This window comes from Vidua macroura, chromosome 1 (genome assembly GCF_024509145.1).
Source record: "Vidua macroura isolate BioBank_ID:100142 chromosome 1, ASM2450914v1, whole genome shotgun sequence".
NCBI lineage: Eukaryota > Metazoa > Chordata > Aves > Passeriformes > Viduidae > Vidua > Vidua macroura.
In genome coordinates, this window is record NC_071571.1 from 96223248 (window position 1) to 96242947 (window position 19700).

Sequence of the window (19700 nt, forward strand, 5' to 3'; positions counted from 1 at the left end):
AAACCAATTTCCAGTCATTACAGTGCAAACAAAATGAAAAAACACTGGAAAAAAAAAGAAAAAAAACCCCAAAGTTAAGTCAGTTTTCAGACAATTTAAATGTGAAAAAAGATGTGGATGCACTGCACACCACATCGTCTGGGATGAGATTCTGGGGTGTTCCAATGAATTGGGCAATAACCACCAAAGAAGCTATGTTATAGTAATACACTTCAGGCAAGTAAAACTGGACACAAAAAAAATCCAAGATGCCTCAAGAGATTGATTTGGCAGTCAAGTCTTATTAATTAATTTTGGTTAAAACTGAGGGCATTCCAACAACTTACAGTAAAAGGTATAAAACATAAATCAGAATCTATTTTGTCCCTTTTTGGGTAACATCCCAATTATTTTACCAAACCCTGTAGTACTAGGGAAGCAACATTCATTGGTTAAGATTAGGGTCAGTTATTTTTCCTCTAAATTTCAAAGTAAAGTTGTTAAAAGCAGCAAGAAAAATCATGGCTGAATTAGGAGCTTGATGCAATTCCTACACACATAGGATTAAAACAAAAAAGGAAACAAATGCAAGCCTTCTGAATTCTGGATGTATATCCAAACCATGCTACTTCAACCTACTGACAAAACAACACAACCACAATTTTAAGCAAGCAAACCTCTCTCCCTGTCACTACCAACTACCCACACCAACAGCTTTCATCTCCTTTCTTCTCATGGTCACCAAAACAGAGTTAACTTTTCTGCCACCTCATTCTGCCAGCTGACAGCATTTTTTAACAGTATCTTTCCCAACCTTTGGGCCAATCCTTCTAAACCATGATGATAAGGACAGAACTCCCTTTTTCAGTTGGGATACTGAACTTTAGGACTGCTGCTTGCCTTAGCACTAAGTGTTAAACACCAATGTTTAACTACTTCCCATTAGTCACAATGCCTGCACCCTCAGAAAGGGCTCAAACCCACCCTGTGTGGCCGGAGGATGTGTTCAGAGTGAGGTGCCTATGGCTTAGCAGAAGTGCACCTCTTGGACATCAAAGCAATCTACAATAATGTAAAATATTAAAAATGTCTGTAAAAGAAGTAGTTACAGGTGCCACACCTCTATGCATCTCAATAGCTGTCGTTTGGAAGTGCATTGAACTGGACTCTTCACAACTCTTTGCATCTCCAAATACAACATACAATGTAAGTATGTCCCTTATATGCCCTGTGTCTTCAACAAGCACAACTAAGTAATTATTATAATTTAGCTTACAAATTGCTAAAACCCATTTTTTTAAGGGGAAAATCTAGTCTTGATTGTTCTGTGTCGATTGTTACAGCAATCTCAAACAGGAGAGTCCTTCTACTGCCTGTACAGAAGTCTCCCACCAGCCAACTCCATGGCAAACTTCCAGACCAGGACAGTCTTGCACAACACATCCTGGGATCTGTACCAGTTGTTTAAAGGTGATGGGAGCTTTTCTGAATAAAAGTAAATTGTTTCCACTACAAGTAGTTTTTTTTAAATAGTAAAAAGACTATGTACTCAAGGTCAGGTTTGCAAATCTAACAAAATGTTAAGACAGCTGAACAAAAAATGGCAAGATAACGTAACACATATGTTACTTAACTTCATATATTTTTCTATCATTTTCTTGTTAATTCTTTTTAAAGCATATGCAAGTTTGGAAAGCTGTTATGCAGGTTCACCTCATTTTTCTTTACTAAAGTAAACGTGGACACAAGTATAGGATAGGACCAAATGGCAAAATGCAGATAGAGAAACTAAGAATAGCTGGATCTGGAACAGTCACTTCACATGCAATTATCTCTGATCTAAACAGCTGCACCAAACATATATTTTTTGTTTGGACACATCTGTAGACATCATGTGTATAATTAATTGTTCGTTCAAAAATGCAATTTCATGATGCATTGATTATTTAGATATAAAAGTTTTAATTCTCAGAGCTGACTAAAAATAGTGATTTTAATTTATTCCTGCTGCCTACAATTACCCACAACCATGTATTTTTAAATATTTCCAGACTATAAAAATTACTAATTTTTGCCACTTGTGTTTATCTGCATTTAGACTTTGATTTGGATAAATTAAGCTCTCAAGTGTTCCTTGCTTTATGAAACTCTGCATGTTGTACACTTCAACACAAATAAATGACTTCTACCATTAGAGGTTTAAATAATGTAATGTATTTCATGCTCAGCCTGAAGCTGGATTCCAATGAAGTTGCTAATGCACGTAATGATTAAGTGTAACTCAAATACTAACTGTGTTGTTGAAAACATGACAGGCAATAATTTGGTCTATTATATTCTGCCATTTAATTCCCTAGTACAGACATTCTCTGACACGTTATGAAGCAATGATTTACAATTATTCAAGCTGCAAAGGTCAGAAAGTGACATTATAATCATCTACACAGAGATCCCTTCTAATGCACAAAAAACTAGGTAATACCACACAAAAATAGTTTTACTAGAGTAGCAACTTTCTATTTAAGATTTCCCAAACTGCACAAGTATAAATAATTAATTTACATTACAGTACGTTAAGGCATCCTTGAAAAGATAATGTTTTTCCTGCTCCTACCAATAAATTTACAAATAAGTCTTTTTAGCTTGCTAAAGGCAGTCTCAAGAGCAGCTTTTCACAAAAGGTAGCGTGTATTAATAGTAATCAGTTAAAAAATCTGAAAATCTAAAAGATTTTTCAGAAACAACAAACAGGAGTCCAGCCAAATTTTACTGGTAAAGTAACTGGTAAAGCACACTCTTATCTATCAAGAACAAAGATCTATTAGTCACTATGCTCAATATAGGTGAGTAGTTTTGTTTAAACATTCTCCAAGCAACCAGTGTCATTAAAATACTGAACTTTATACGAATTTCTGAATTACTCTTAGCATTAACAACAGCAGCAGAAGTGAGGTTACTTCCATGCTTGGGACACTATAAATGTCCCCAAATCTTATTTATTTGAGACTTTAGGAAATAACTGAATTTAGCAAAACATTTATGAGAACATCCTACACAATCTCCAGAATTAATTGAGAAAAGGAGTTTCAAAGTAAATAGAGAACTAAGGAGCAGAAAGTAAATAAAGATTAATACCTCCAGCCACCAAAAGAACAAAACAAAGCAAAAAACCCCAAACAAACAAAACAACAAAAACAAACAAACAAACAAACAAAAAAATTCACATCAAAAAACTGCAAGACATAACTACTCCAGCAAAATACAGAAAAAAAAAGTAATCTTTTTGACCCCCCTCCAAATTCCTTTCTTTCTAGAAAGGCTTAGTTTTGTTCCCAAAACACCTGACTACTATACATTAAATACTATATGTGCAATAAACATAATAAAGTCATTGCTAAAAATGCCTTTCAATCTGTAGGAAGGTAGCACAAAATGTTTACGCGCACATTTTAAATACTGAACATTTTCCTAACAATCCAAACCTACCTTATACCCATCTTCTTCAATCAATTTTTAAGTGGTCATAAAGGAGAGGAAAAAAAAGAAGGAAGCAGACACTCTTACTTGAAACATGTAACTACATACCCCAAAATTCTGTTTCTAAAAGCAAAGGCAAGAAAAAGGCAAAGGAATAACAGATATATTTTTAAATCAAACATTGCCTATAAATTCTGTTCAAAATCTCAATTGCAAAACAATGCATTTTTCATATCCTTCCTAAGGGATAAAATTTGAAAAGTGCATGATAAGCCTTCTCATAGCATTTTACCAAGCAAATGAAACAAAAATTTTAAATGCTGGGCAACCAAGATTTGCTCACCTAACCCAGAGTGTCAGCCAATTTCAGTCAGACTTTCAAAAACAAAAGGAAGTCACACAGAAAATAGACATTACCCCTGAAATAATGGGATATATTTTACAGCCATGGGTATGGAAAAGAAAACAATTAACACACATCTGCGATAAGGCAATGAGTAGCAGACAGTTTATTCCAAATGTTAAAACATTAGCGGTGTCCAATTTCTGTGTCACGTAGTTTCTGCTGTGCAGCTGAAGAAAAACAAACCCTGAACTTCAATTAAAAAAAATAAAACAACACAGCAAAATTACTGCCTTTTCAACAACTAGCTGAATTATATATTGTGTACTTTGTAGCATGTAAATATGAGGATCGTTTGGAAAATTGAGACATAGCAAATCCTTCCTAAAACAACACCAAAAATACTCTTTTTGCTTTTTTTTTTTTTTTGCCATTTTTTAAGACCAAAATTTTGAAATAATTTGTCTTTAAAAAACGTGGTATTTTTGAGACCACACCATAATGTTGCATTGACATTTCACCTTTAAAAAGTGCCCAAGCAGATTCAAAAGCTTTTGAAACACAATTTATCCTCACAACTAGCAGAGGGCTTATTACTGAGAATCTAGAAGTCAGAGGATAGAATATTAACTACTGTAGAAAAGAAAACATAGTGCAGGACCTTCTGTTTGTGACAAAATTACAGAGTTAATGTTCCTGAAAGATCACTTCACCTTTTAAAGCATGATTTTTAAAAAGGTAAAATTTATAGCAATTAAAGCTAATGAAGAAATGCAGCATGAGCTGCTTATGTTCAGGAACTAATAGGTCCACTGAGCATTTCTAAGATTATTTAGCCATCAATGATAATGAATTGACATTGTCAGTGGTGTTAATGTACCAATGCTCTATAGTGCCACTAATCCGATAGCCAATCCTAGCAATTTTATCTTTTTTTATGTTGCTACTTTATTTTTTTAACCAACAAGCTACCCAGTCCATTCAATTAAAAGAGCACAAATACAGCACAGGCTATTAACACTTTTTTCTCCTAATCCACATATAAGATAGCATATTCATTATATGGACTATGGTTCAAACAGCTCTGGTCATTCCTCCTTCAAATCCTGATCAATTTGGCAGGATTGTTAGCTAAAGTGCAAAAATGTCTTTTCCAAATAAATCAGTGCTAGCATATGATTTTTAAAATACATTTTTGGCATACATTAGGTGAAATGTGATGATTATTTAAACAGGGATATAAATCAGATTTTTGTAAGCATGGGGTATTGTGGTGTATGTCTCTTCACCAGTTGTTTTGCCATATCTAAATAGCACAGTTCCATGTTGTTGATGCAAATTAACAATACACAAAAATGGAAAATAAGTACCTGCCTGGCTACCAGGTATGACATGCCAGCAACATAGAGTAAGCAATCAGCTTAGGAAAGTGACTACCATTTAATCCAAAGTTTAAATCATTCATACATGTTTTGCTCTCTATCTTGCATAACTATTGTGAATCCCAGCCGAGAGTTGTGCAATTTCTGAGACAGGTTCTGTCAGACATGTCAATCCTGAAGTGATAGAATAAATTTTTGAAAAAATGAGGCACTATGCAAAATCCTAATAATTTTAATTATCTTCTTTTTTTGTAAAAGATACTGTATTTGCTGGTTTGAATTTTTTTTTACTTTTCCTCTCACAATGAAATGTTTAAATAATATGATGATTTTGTACTTTAAGTTCAAAGGTAATTGAACAAACAACCAATGTCAAGTTTGTAGACAACTTCTAAGGAAGAGAGTTTACCCTCTGCTAAATACTTCTGTGCATCTGTAGCTTTTAACTATCTTCCATGTCAAGTTCTTGGCAACTGATAAAGCAAAAACAGCAAATAAGATTTCTAAAATAATATAAAATACCCTACCACATTCATTTTAACTATGCTTCAAAATAAGGAGTAGCACAAGTTAATCTACTACAGATATACAGTGAACTTAAGAATTGGGCTCATACATTTTTAGTTCTTATTTCAAGAAGTCAGCAATTAATTTTCTTAAGCAAGTAAACTTATCCAAAGCATCTCATAATGCCACATGCAAAATTATGAAAAAAACAGAGAGATGAATCAATGAAAATCACTTGGCTGTGTCTTCAGCTGAAGATTCACTTGTCTTCTAAAATGTGTAACTCGCTTTGTCCTGCAGTAGATTGGTACACTAAGGCTAAAAAACCTCCTCCTGCTGAATATTATCCCCAACCTCACACCACACCATGCATGTGTGCACAGCACCATCTAATTGAACCTGTGCTCTTCTATACATTAGCCCTAAGACTGCTATAGCAGGTTACAGAGGTTTGCGTAAAATGTTTTTATATGATGCATATATTAGTTAATTTCTTCAGCATAATAACATTAAAATATATTTTTAATCAGAACTAGGGTATTAAAATCCAACTTTGAATGTCCTATGATGTACCATATATGCCATGGCATTTTAAAACCTTTTAAACATTTCTGCTAAATTAATTAGTTTTGCATTAAGGAGTCTCAATGCCTCCTATTAAATGCAACACATTTGAAGGACAATTAAACATTATGAACGATCCTCCTAAGGAAATAACGATTGTTCAAAGAAAAACAAGATTTTTTTGGGTAACAAACAGGAACACAAGCGCACATAAAAGACTTCAATTTATTTACAAGTCTTATGCCTGCAATATTTTAGATCCGTTTGTTTGAAAAATCTGTCTTCTGTTTTGTTTTCATAAAGAACGAAAACCCTAATGGAGTTCCGAAATCTGTTAATGGTACTAAAATTATAACAGTATAGCAAAAGAAAAAACCCCACACAGTAAAGTCTATATTATATATTTTTTATGTCTTTAAATGGAATTTACAGTTCTCCCTGGCAATGTGAATGAACATCCTATAATTTAGTCAATTTACAGATTACAGGTTCAAATTGACCTTGTAGCCCATAAAATTGCTCATCTTCAATGCAGGATTAGAAGTGGGAAAAGAATGTCATAACTGTATTTAAGGAATTTACCATAACAATGGAAAGGAGGATATGCATGCATAATTTTAGCCACTCTTGCTCACATCACAGTTTTCAATTCTGAAACAATGCATATTCTGTGCTCTTCTTCTGGTTAACCATGGTGGAGACTGTTTCAATTTACTCACCCACAGACATGACACTTGTATTCCCTCATCCCAAGGTGCCTCTTGACATGGTTTCTGGCATCTCCAAGCTGAGCTGTTGCAAAGTGGCATATCTTGCACTTGAATGGCTTTGATCCTAAGTAAAATTTAGCATAAGATATGAGTTGAATTAGAATAAAATATCACCCATGGTTAAAGAAATAAAAAATTCCTGAGGAAAAATAACCTTTTAAAAACCTATCCCACATTTAACCTGTTTGAGATTTTTGCCTAATAAAAAAAGTGTCTTGTACATAAATTTGTAACTCGCAGGACACAGACAGTATATTCTATACATTATATTCTATACATCACTCATTAAAGTTTCCTCAAGTTCAAGATCACAGAAAATACTCTCTTAACTCTTAATCTGGTCTTTTCCTTGTCTTTAAAAATCCACAAAATATATTAAAATGAGCAGAGAATACAATAGATAACATTTCACCAAGATGGCAAAAGTTGTTCTATGCCTTTCCCAAAGGCTAAATGCTAAAACTCAGGTAATGGTCTTAAAGTGGACTGGTATTGGTTTAAACTGCAAAATGATCTTTTTTTAGCAAATATTTTTAAAGTAAAATAATATTACAAGTCTTCCAACTTTGAATAGATTTCACATTAGCATTGGTATTTCAGATTTGTTCTGTCACACACAGCAAATGATTCATCACCTAGCTATTGTAATGGCATGCAATGTATGAATATACAGTGGATAAAATATTATGCCTTTATGACTGTTTTATGGTCAAGAATTTATGATTATTCTGCAAACCAGAAGTATTGACATTTTGGCTATTATTTATTTCAAGAACAAACTTTAATATTAAATGTCTGCAGCAGACCAAAGAACTCTGAAATTATTTCTCCAAGGAAAAAGTATCAACCGATTTCTTGTACCACATCAATTCAGCAAAAAGTCAAATTATTTGTCCATCTTAATTAACAGTGATCATCTCTCAAGATGGAAAACCTACCTTTTTTACTGGCATAGTTAAATTTGGCACATGTCAGTCCCCAGGTTATTACACAGCAACATCATTCTAGAAGCACTTTCCAATTTTCTGACCACTAAATCCTCAAATCAATAAATCAAAATCAGAGAACTGCAGTTAAAAGTAAGTACAATATGGTCAAAGAGTCTCCATATTATGTTTAGTATATGTTTTGTGAAGTACTTCTTCCAATAAAGTTAAGCATAATATGAAATATGTGATCTTTAATAAATATACATAAAGAGCTCTGATAAGAAAAATGTTGCACTATATCATAATTGATCAATGAACCTTTTTACTTTGCCCTTGAAAATAGAATGTCCTCCAAGAATCCACTGGTGAAATTGAGGATCTTAGTAAAAAATTTTAGAGTCTTAAATTTCAATTTAATTCCCAAAAGCTAACGAAAAATGAAGCATTTAATTTTAATCTTCTAACTGAAATAAAAAAGTCAACAGTACTAAGCACAGGCAGACAAGGTTGAATATTTCACAGTTCAATGACAATGAAGCCGATCTCTTAATACTTCCATTTCTACTGTTGGAAGTAGATGTAAAATATATTTAGCACCTCAATGGTTATATCTAGTCAGCTTTATATGTTTAAATGTCAAAAGCAGGTTCAGACTGCAGCTCACAGCAATCACATTCTATCCATCACACTGAAAAAAAAAAAAAACCCAGTTTATTTAAATGATCCTGATAAAACTGAATTAATCATTAATTTGGTGACATTTCAAATCAACACTGCATTCTACAAAGAGACCAGGGCAAATTAAAAAAAACCCTTACCTTTGCATTAAAAGACCACTAAAAGTTGATGTTTTAACTTGTGATCTTTAGCTGGACAATTAATAACAACAAGGCCACAGGTGAAGAGGATTTTTTTTTTAATCTATTGGTGTTTATACTGCTCTTTTTTCTCACAGAATTCAAATACCATGTGGATTCTATCCTATGTTCCCTTAGTTTCTCTCCTACTGATTAAATTGTAAATTCGTTCCTCATTCTGTTACTGCAGGTGTCCCACAGGGCTTCCATACAAGACCTTTGCTGTTTTCCATTTACATGACTCCTTTGTGAAGAACTCGATTTCAGACCAATCGTGACTACAGTGTGCTGACAATACAGAAATGTATTATTCTGTTGACTGCTCTCATCCAAAAATCACTGAGGCCTTGAGGGCTTTTGATTTTTTTTCTCAGATCCAGAGCTGAATATCTGTTAACATCTCCATTTAAACTCCATGAAAATTCAAGTGCTGGCAGGCTCCAGTCAGTACTTATCACCTGAAACAAAAGCAGTGTATCTCCCTTTTAGGTTGCTGGTGCCAAATTTGTTCCAGTATGTTCTTGGATGGAACAACCCAAAATTTTATACTAAAAATGAAGACATTAGACTACAATTTAAATTAATGGTAGAAAAAAAAAGAACTATTTGCCATAAAGCTGTCTGAAACAACATAAAACATTTAACCATTTCTTAGCCATACTTATCCCCAACTTCAGTGGTCCTCTTACACTGTTTTAAACTGTGATACTACTGGATTCATGTATGGCTTTAAGTTCTCAGAAAAAAAAGAGAAAAATGCTTTCACTATATCATCTTTTCAACCAAATTACTCAAAAAAATAGCCAAAAAAGCCAAAAAATCTACCAAACTACTTTACCCACAAGTTAAGGCATGGAAAACAAATGTACATTTTCTGATGGTAGCAGGAAACAATAAGGCTCATAAGAACTGGGGGAACACCAAACTAACCAACCAACAAAAAACAAAACAAAAACAGAACAACAACAACAAAACAAACAAACAAAAACCAACACCACCACACCAAACTGAAAATAAGACTAAATTTACGAGTTCAGGTCAGGCAGACATAAACCATTCTACTGTTTTGTAAAAAATGACCTGAGTCCATAATCCTTGCTTTACATTAGGACAATAAAGATCCAAAGCTATAAGAAAAAATTCACTGTCGCAGCTTTAGGCCAGCCAAAGGCAACATCACCTGCACCTGTAGGCATTGCTGGGATCCCAGCTCAAGCCCAATACAAAGTGAGCAGAACCACATGAAATGTCATCATACCATCTCCTCCTATGTTCAGGACATAGGGAGTTATACAGCATACTTGCATTGGGCACAACTGCCACTAACTGAGGAGTCTGATGAGAAAAGAAGCAAAGATGATGCGGTTGCAGGTGATTTTTCCTCAGATGTTGATTGTTAATTAAGTTTATGGGACCTCCATCAACTGCAAACTAAAAAGTCTTCCACCTCTACTACTCCTTTTATTTTTCTTTACACTTCCTCATTTTCACTTGTCAACATGTGATGGATTTACTTGTTAGGTCCTCTGTAGCAATGCTTTCCTTTCATTTGCAATGTGAAAATCTCCTACATTATTTAATGGTATTTTTAAACGTTATTTTTCTATTAATAGAAATTATTAGTCATATCTTTATGCAACTTTCCCTTCCCTTCCCTTCACCACCTCAAATCATCACTGATTACTCAATTAAAAAAAGGAAAGGAGTTGGTGATGGTTACACATACATACACATCCAGATGCTGATGAAAGATTTTTTTAAAAGCATATAATCAGAACAATAAATGGGAAAATGTGTGGCTGTGCTCTTATGCACCTGTTGTTACCCTGGGACAGGTCAGAAGCTGGAGATGGTGGACTTTGCCTCACCAATGTTACAAGAAGTGTACATACAGTTGGTGCAGTAGGTCATTTCCCTCTGCCACCGCTCCAAATAACCTGAACATATTTGTTTGTTATTAAACTGCATCCACTGTGATACAGATAGGAAGAAAAGGTTCTATAAGAAGAAAAACAGAAACAGAAAAATACAGATTGGAAGAGAAAGCCTTCTTTCCATTAAGTATTAATAAAAGACTCCACATTACTATTTATGTGAATAAGCAAAGCATAAGAAAACCATTTCATTTAAAGTTGCAGCAAGAAGGAGGGCAGATAAAACTCTGTTCTGTAACCCTCCTATACTTCTGCACCAAAAAATGACTTGCAAAATTAAATGTATTCTTTCACTGTTTTGCATATTTAGTGCTATCCAAAAGCACAGTAAAAATATACTCCATGATAAGACCTACACACAAGATGTTAAAAAGTACACTAACTTTTACTAAATGTTACAATCAATGATGTAACTTATGTAAGTAGGGTTGCTTTGTCATATATTGATAGTTACCTCACTTTCACATCCACATTAACTTGATTTTAAATGCAATTAATACATATAGTCAAGGAAGACTAATGGACTACATTCTGCACTTAACCTGGTGGACATTTTCAAATGGCACAAGTGACCAGTGCAAACCTATTTTGCATTGTAAACGACTAAATAAATCTTAATGGATTAAGAATGATCAGCTATCAACACACAAGGGAAATTAAGTGCTGAAATGCCTACATTGATTATTTTAAATTATTAGCCTTACTCTGTTCTTGAATTTGTATGCTTTTAGTGAGCTTTAACACATTTACAAGACTTATTGACTATAATTACAAGAGAATTCAAGTAATGGACACATCAATTATAAGCAACATGTCTTGACCAGACAGTTGCATAAAGAATTCTAAAGAGAGCTCCATTAGCATCCTCCCCCTTAGTTTTATTCAGTTTTATCTGCCGTAAGAGGGCATATTAAGGGCTTATACAGCTGTTCTGACCATGTGAACATGAGCATCCCTCTAAAGACTTAACACTGCATTCCGAGTTGCATATTAGCTGAAGCAATACAGATAACTACACTATTGACAGGACAGAAGTAATGCTGGAAGTATTAAGTATGTGAGTTATTGGTATACATGAATATTGCAGTTATAGTAAAATACTTTGAAAGGTTTGAAATACAATGTCTCTGTTCCCCAAGATTAATTTTTAGGATTTGTTGTCCAGTCACGCCCTTGCCTTTTCATAAAAAAAAACTTACAAAACTATTTTAGGATTATGCCAGGAATTACCATTCTTTTATGCATCTTTTTTCTTACCTTTTTGTTCTCTTCCTTGTAACCATGCACTAAGTTTCAAATACTGCATGAATTTAAACTATAGCTTCCATAATAAGCCATTATTTAAAAGTACAGTAAAATAAACCTTACAGTTTTAATGAAAATATGTTCATTGAAATGTGAATTTATTATTCAAATCCACTCATAAATTCAACCATGGAGACACCACTTGTCTAAGCAGAGCTCAGTGATTTAGAAAAGCTGTCTATTTAAAATAAAGAATGTATGGCAGGTTTATAGAAACATCGCAGTGAATTTTTACATAAATTTAGAACTGCAGCTTATGCATTTTTCTACAGAAATGTTTTTAAATTTTCCACTTAAAATTAAACATAAAAATGAATTTAAAGTGTGATCAGCACAGAAACTAAATCAGATACTACATCCCTGTGCAACACACCAGCACTGCTACCACCTTCTAAAAAGGCTGACCAATTCCAACTGCTATAACTTATTTCTACAAAAACCTCTTGTTGTTTCTTATTGGTATTTATTTAGGAGTGATGAAATATCAAATGTCTATTCTGAAACATTATGTAATGCATTATGTAATTGAAATGAAATAAACAATTTGGATATTAAACAACTACACAAAAGAGGAAGTTTGAAAGAACAGCTAATTGATCTCTCAAACCACCACTGCTTCATGATTTAAGAACCAATGAATGGTTACAATTTAGATTAAAAGGAAGAAAATCTCTCTATATGAAACAAAAAGCAGAAGAGTGACTGTACTTGAAATGTTCTTACATTTTCTGCCCTTTGATCACCGTATTTTCATACCCTTTTAGATAACTTTGAATTTCATCAGGGGCTTATCAGGCAATAAAAATGCCAGTTCCTAAGAAATACAAAAGGGCTTAACAAGCAGAAAAAGACCAATGGTATAATTCACTGTTTGAAAGAGACCAATTGCAATAACAGCATTTCCATACCTGTGTGGGTACGGATGTGAGCTAGGAAGGCCATGGAATTGCTACTTCTACACATCTTCCCGCAATACTTGCAGACATTGCCTTGGTTCTCTTCCCTCTCCCTGTTTATCTGCTCAGTGTCTTCAACAATGTATTTATTAACTTCCCGCAGCAGCTCTTCATGTTGCTCTTTAATGTGGAGAAACAAGCTCTGCTCTGAATCAAAGGGCTCCGTGCACTTCAAACACTTAAAGGTTGCGCCTCCTTCGGGCAGCTCCTCCACACTCGCCTGCTCATTTCGCATGTGCCCAGCACTGGCCAAGTGCTGGTGAAGGTTGCTTTCTGTGTAAAATGATTTTCCACAGAGTAAGCAATGAAAATGTTTTTCTTTTGAAGGATGTTTCATGGCTATGTGAACATTTAGTCCGCTCAAACCATCTGCTAGAAAACCACAGTCATCGCAGCGAATACGTGTCGATTCCCCAAGGGAAATTCCTTCTGACTTCTTCTTTTTCCCACCACTTGTTGAAGTGTCTGCTGTCACTGTGAGCTCACTAGCTTTCACTGCCCCTGACATCTGTCCTTCTGCAGAATGGTCAGTGGCCTCCCCCTCTTGATGACTTTTTAACCTCACTATAGAAGAATCAAACTTGCCAACATTTTGCATTGCCTTTCCTTTATCATCAGCACTGATAACTGTTCCTAAAGCCTCATTACTGCTTTCTTGCATGCCCTCAGCTGTTGAGCCATCTGCCTCCCAAACATTGTTATTTATAGTTACTTCAGCTTCATGTGGTGCTTCCATAAGGGCTTCTTCCTCCTCCCCAGTAGGATCCTCTCTGAAACTTCTGTTACCATCTAAACTATGTCTATTTTGTACTGCTTCTCCAGTGTTTCCAGCAAAATTTGATTGCTCTACTGCACTACTTGTTTCTGGAAGACTTAGCATAAGTGGGTTATTTTTCTTCAGTGATTTTTTTTTGAGACTGTCTTTGTCTCTACACTCTGCTTCTGGGTTTTCACTATTTTCTTCCAAGCTCTCCACTCCTTTTTCTGAATTGAAGTTTGTGTTGCTTGATCTATTTTGACTTTCTGCAGTGCAATCATCACCTGAGTTGAGCAGCTCCTGACCATGCTTACTTTTCTGCACCTCACAAGTACCTGTTTCTTTAACTGATACTTCCTTGACAAGTTCAACAACTGTATCTTTCTGAGGAGCTTGCTGGAATCCTTCACAAAAAGGGTTTCCTCCTCCATTTTTAGACTCCTTATCAAGTTCATGTCCTACTGCATTTTGGGAATTGACATCTTTAGAGATTCTTGGAGATGTATTTTCATTTAAGGCAGTACACTCAGTAAAGCTTTTATTCATATGATCACCTTCTGATGCATCATTGGCACACTTTGTTTCATCTAAAATAATTTTTGATTCTCCTGCACTGTGATGGTGCTCCTCTTGAGGCAAAGCAGTGCCTTCTTTAGTGATATTTGCTGTATTTGCTTCCTCCCCAGAAGAAGAACAAACGTAAGATTCTCTTCTAATTTTGTGTTTCTCTGTTGCTGCATGCCTTATCATCTCTCTGCGAGTAACAGCATAGTAGTCACAAGCCATGCAGTAGTATTCAAATTGTTTTGTATGTTTTCGCTTCACATGCAGCTCTAAAGAAGCAGCAGAATGAGCAATGAAGCTGCAGTGTACACACTTGTTGTCGTTTGCACCCATGGCTCTTCTCTGGAAGCTTGGGTCACAGTCTTGAACAGCCCTCGCTGGTTCCAGCAACACATGCTGGTTTATATTCAATGGATTCCTATCAGGCTGCAAATCTGGTAGTCTACTGGCATTTGCAGCTTTTAACTCAGCATCTCCTCGCTCAACTTCCTGATTGTCTAAGACAGAATTTTCCAAATCTGATGACTGGCCACCATCCTCAACATGTTCAGGCAAGGCAATCATGGGGCTGTTAATCTTCTTGCTCATGGATTCAAAATTACCTCCTTCAGGGGTAACGATGATCTCCGAGTTCTGTTTTCCACATCCTTCTATTTCAACACGGCTTTTGTGTTTTTTGGTTGCACAGTGACGTTCCATATCTCCTTTGGTGACAGTGTAGTAATTGCAAACCTTACACAAATAGCTGTACTGATGACTGTGCTTTCGCCTGATGTGAACAGTCAAATTCGTAACACTGGAAGCCAAAAGGCCACAATGGGTACATGTCCTAGAAATAGTACCTTTAGGTTTCCCTCCTCTGGATGCATCAGCTAAAACCAATTCATTTTCACCAATCCTTTGCTCAAGTGGAACAAATTCCTTATTTCTCGATATGTTTTCCACAGAAGAGGATGAAACATCTATAATTTCTTTATCCAACTCTGTATTTCCACTCCCAGCAGTGGAAATATCCACCACTGATTTAATGCCACCAACACCAACACAAACCTTTACAATACATTCTTCAAAACGTAGTCCAATGTTGTTTTTCCTGGCATTTTCAAGATGCTTGCTTCTTTTGATATGTTTCTCCATTCCTTCCTTACTCAGTGAGTAGAGATTACATGCTTTGCAAAGGAAGTGATACTCTTGTGCATGTCGGAGTTTTATGTGCCTTGTAAGAACTGTGGAAGATCTTGTCTTATAAAAACACTTTTTACATTGAAATTGGGTTTTATTCAGAACAGAATGCTTTAGTTCATTTCTATGATTTATGAAGGAAGAGTCTGGAGTTTTTGCTTGCATTGACACTTCCATTTCCTTTGCAAGTCTTTGGCTATTGTTCGATACTGAGTCACTGTAAGGTACCACTTGCAAGGTCTGATTACTGTTACTCAATGGAGTAGCTTGCTGAAATAATGAACCATCATGTTTCTCATTTTTTTGATGATTTATCAGCTCTTCTTCCAATTGAAAAAAAAGAACGCAAGCTGGACAACTATGGGACATATTATGCACTTCACTCATATGGCTTTGAAGGCTGACCACATTCAAGCTGGTAAATGAACAGAGTTGACAATTAAAGCTACAATCACCCATCTGGTGTTTACTCTCCTGACAGTGTTGCTTCATGTCTTCCCTGACTCCAGAGGAATAGCTACACATCTGACAATGAAACTGGATCCTTTTTGTATGAAGCTTTGCAATATGGGTTTCCAAACTTTCTTGGTCGTGAAAAACATGACCACAATCCATGCAAGTATGAAGAGCACCATCAGCAGCAGTAACTTTAACTTCAGAATCTCTAGCACCTGCAGTGCTAGAAGAAGGGCTATTTGGCTTATATTCAGTAAGATCTTGCATTTCTGCAGCAGTATTACAATTACTTCCAGCATCTGCTTCTAGTTCTGTATGTGACACAGGGCTTGATTCATCATGTTTAAGCTGTGTGCTGGAGATAGGCTTCACATGTACTCTCCAAGATTCAGATTTGGGTCTCTTACTATTCCCCAACAAGCTATATCTTCTTCTAACCTGCCTTTTTAATCTAGAAGACCTACTCTGACCAAATGAAGACCTTAACAAGAAAACATTTCTTTTGTGTTTCAGTTTATCACATCTCCTTGTCCTGTGTAACCTGTGAGGTAACTTTTTGGTAGCTGGAAAGGATTCTGTTTTCTGCAAGCTATTTTCTGATGGTCCTGGTACTTCTAGTTTTTCAGTATGAACTTTATTATTTCCTTCTGTGCCAGAAGAAATCAATGTTTCTTCTGTCATAGTATCTGTTTTTTCAGCACTAGTGGTATTTGAAGATGGTATCATTTCAACAAGTTCACTGGCATCATTTTGTTTAGACAAGCTTACTTTTGAGCCTTTCAGTGCACTGCAACCACTTAATTGTTTTGCATCAGCAGTTCTTGCCCTTAATTTATTGGTCCCAGGTTTTGCCCTGACATTCCTCTCTTTGGTTGCAGTAGATTGCTGATTTTTAAAGGATTTTTTTGTCAATATCTGTACAAATCCTCCCCGTGCAGCAAGATTTTGGCGTCGAAGGTGAGTCTTGCCAAGGAAATGAGAATTTAGGAGACTCTCTTCAGCACTCTGAAAACCACAAAGATCACAAGAAAATATCTTGGATTTCTCACAATCTCGCTTAACATGCATATGCGATGTTGAACTACACTCACCTATGCAACTACAGTGAGGGTATGTTTGCTCTTTGGATGGTTTAGAGAGGCGTTCTTGTTTATGTTTTTTCTTATCAGAGCAGGAAGGTAAACACTGATCACTCATTTTGTCTTTAGGGTCTTTGTCTGTGTTTCCAGCTGTACAGACAACACTGATTTTTTCTGAAGAATATAATTTATCAGAAACAGCAGCTGACATGTCTTGTGAATGTTTATTTTCTTCGTGAATTTTCAATATGGCATCATCAGAAGCACATCTTAAATCGTAACGTAAGCACAGGATATCTGAATTAAGTAAGTCACTATCAGGACAACTGGTGACTCCTTCCTTCTTTACAGCTCCAGCTATCATACCACATGATTCTCCAGCTAAAACTTTTTGCAGTTTCCTTCCAGTATCTTTCACGTCTTCTGAAGAACTCAGCTTTCTTTTCCTGGAGACATTTTCAGGTTTCTCTGCTTCAATAACATCCAGGTTTGGTGATTCTGACAGTGCTGTTTTGTTTGTACCATTCTCTTTTTCTTTCTTTTCAAGGTCCCTGAACACTCCATCTGATGTAAGCCTTGTTTTCTGCTGAGATGAAGACTCACATCCAGCATTTTCTCCTGATGTATTTCTTGGGGATTCTTCTGTCAACTCTACTTGTAAATTCTCATCAACATCATCTCTCTTCTTATTTTCCTCCCCATCCATTCTTAACAGTGATATTACCAATTGAAGATCATTTGGTTTAGCACCTACAAAAAAAAAGAGTTATTGTTAGTCTTTTATGCAAACTTAAAGGTTAAAATAATCAAATTTTAAAAACCCCATGCAATATGGAAAATTAAAATCATGGCAGGAAGAAAGACACAATGAAAGATATGAGGTGACAGTTTCACCATGGTATCTAAACCACCTTCTAGTTACAGAGCTCTCACTGTGATGAGCACCATGTGAGCAAACACTTAGATCTCATAGTTTTTATGTAATCAAGTAATCTTCTACATGCTTAAAACTTGAGCAAACATGACCTTTGCTTCTGGAAGTATATTTAGGACCCAAAATACTAACAGCTTTCAGGGAACTGGTCATGGAATATTTGACTTTTCCTGAACTAGAAAACAAGCTTCCCAAATTTAAAAGTTCTCAGGAGAAATAATCATGACTGCAACAACAAGCAAAATAAAGCCAGCATAAATGTTAAATATTTTAAGTATGCAGCTTGCTTTCCTTCCTCTGCTTAGATTACCTGCTAAAGAGAAAGAGGGAAAACACAAATAGAACCATGTTCTAAAACAATATGCTGCAAGTAGAGCTTCCCATAATTCCTAAAATATCCTCTAAAACATCATTTCCCAATTGGGGAGGAGGAAGGAGAAACAAAAAAGTCATGAAATAACAGTGCAGAGAAGGGTAGCACCTTTGAGACCCAGCACAAACTGTAACCATTCAAATCCAGTCACCGAAAGCTTTTGCTCAACTGCCCAGTGTGACTCTCCTGCTCCCAAGAAGATGCCGCCACTAGAAAACTGATGCTACCCACACAGTTTATAAGAGGGATGGGGATGGAAAATCAAATCTTGACATTTATTACCTTTTCATTTTGATATGAAGCAACTGAGAATTGAAAATGCATTTCATTTTAACAGATGATTAAATACTAAATGTTTATCTATGTGCTTTGCACTATGATTTAAACATCAATTTGCTGCAGATCCAAGTATTCAGTTTTTTGTTCAGTTACCCGTTGAATGAGGCCATGACCACACTTGTAAGTACTTCCTGACAAGATTAAGTAATTGCAATGTTGATATAGATAACGTAGGGTACAAAAAACTATTCAAGTACAAGGCAAAAAAATAATTATGCTTAAATTTGAGGACAAAGTAGGAAAGTATTAAACTGAGAAAATAAATTCAAATCAGTTGGACTTATTACCTATGGAAGTAAAAAAGTAGTTTTCTCCTTTAGAATAATTTATGGAAGGCCCCTAAGGAATTGAGTGCACATTAGTCTCACACGTTAAACAGTTTTTCAACTGCAGGTCTCTCATTGAGCTGACCACTGAACCACTGACCAAACCTATACCAAGCTAGTTATACCTAAATAACAAGAGAACAACCACCTCTAAATCACAATAGCCTTTTGGAGGATCATGATATTGTCCTCTAAATATATGGCTTTCTGATTCTTTTGCACTACTATTTTTGTTTCTTCACAAAACCATGATGGAAACTTACCACAATTAGTCAGAAGGAAAACAGTCAGGGCTATATTCTCTGGTGGTATAAGTCAGCACCCTGTTAGTATGTTCAAAAACACTACAGCAATTAATAGCAAGACCAGATGAAGCCTTTGAAGTGCAAGCTTACCCAGAAAAGGTTATAAGCACTGTTTGGGTTACCGAAGAAAAAGATCACATGAGAATTATGTGGTTTAACTGCAGTACAGCTTTATTTATATAATGCAAAATATCAAGTTACTTCAGTGACAAGTGTCACAAGTCCATCCTTAAATAAGCAACCATGGGTCCTTTGCCTTGCTGCAGCTCCACAGCAAGGTTCCCAGCCCATGACCAATTATATGGCCTGGGAAGAGCAGCAGATTTTCCTTTGCTGTACAAAACTATTTGCAATCTCGAACCAATTCTCCATCTTCTTTATG

The 19700-nt window shown here is 35.5% G+C and overlaps 1 protein-coding gene across 1 annotated transcript in view; it reads right to left on the reverse strand.

The window, feature by feature from the left end:
- The window catches only part of ZNF407 (zinc finger protein 407), a 335893-nt gene that overhangs the window by 292307 nt on the left and 23886 nt on the right, over positions 1-19700 (reverse strand). Inside the window, exons 2-3 of the mRNA XM_053970151.1 lie at positions 12956-17791; positions 6972-7086 (exon numbers count right to left, since the gene is read on the reverse strand). Coding sequence (XP_053826126.1) covers positions 6972-7086; positions 12956-17747 — 4907 coding nt within the window. The 5' untranslated portion in view covers positions 17748-17791. The remainder of the gene's footprint in view (positions 1-6971; positions 7087-12955; positions 17792-19700) is intronic.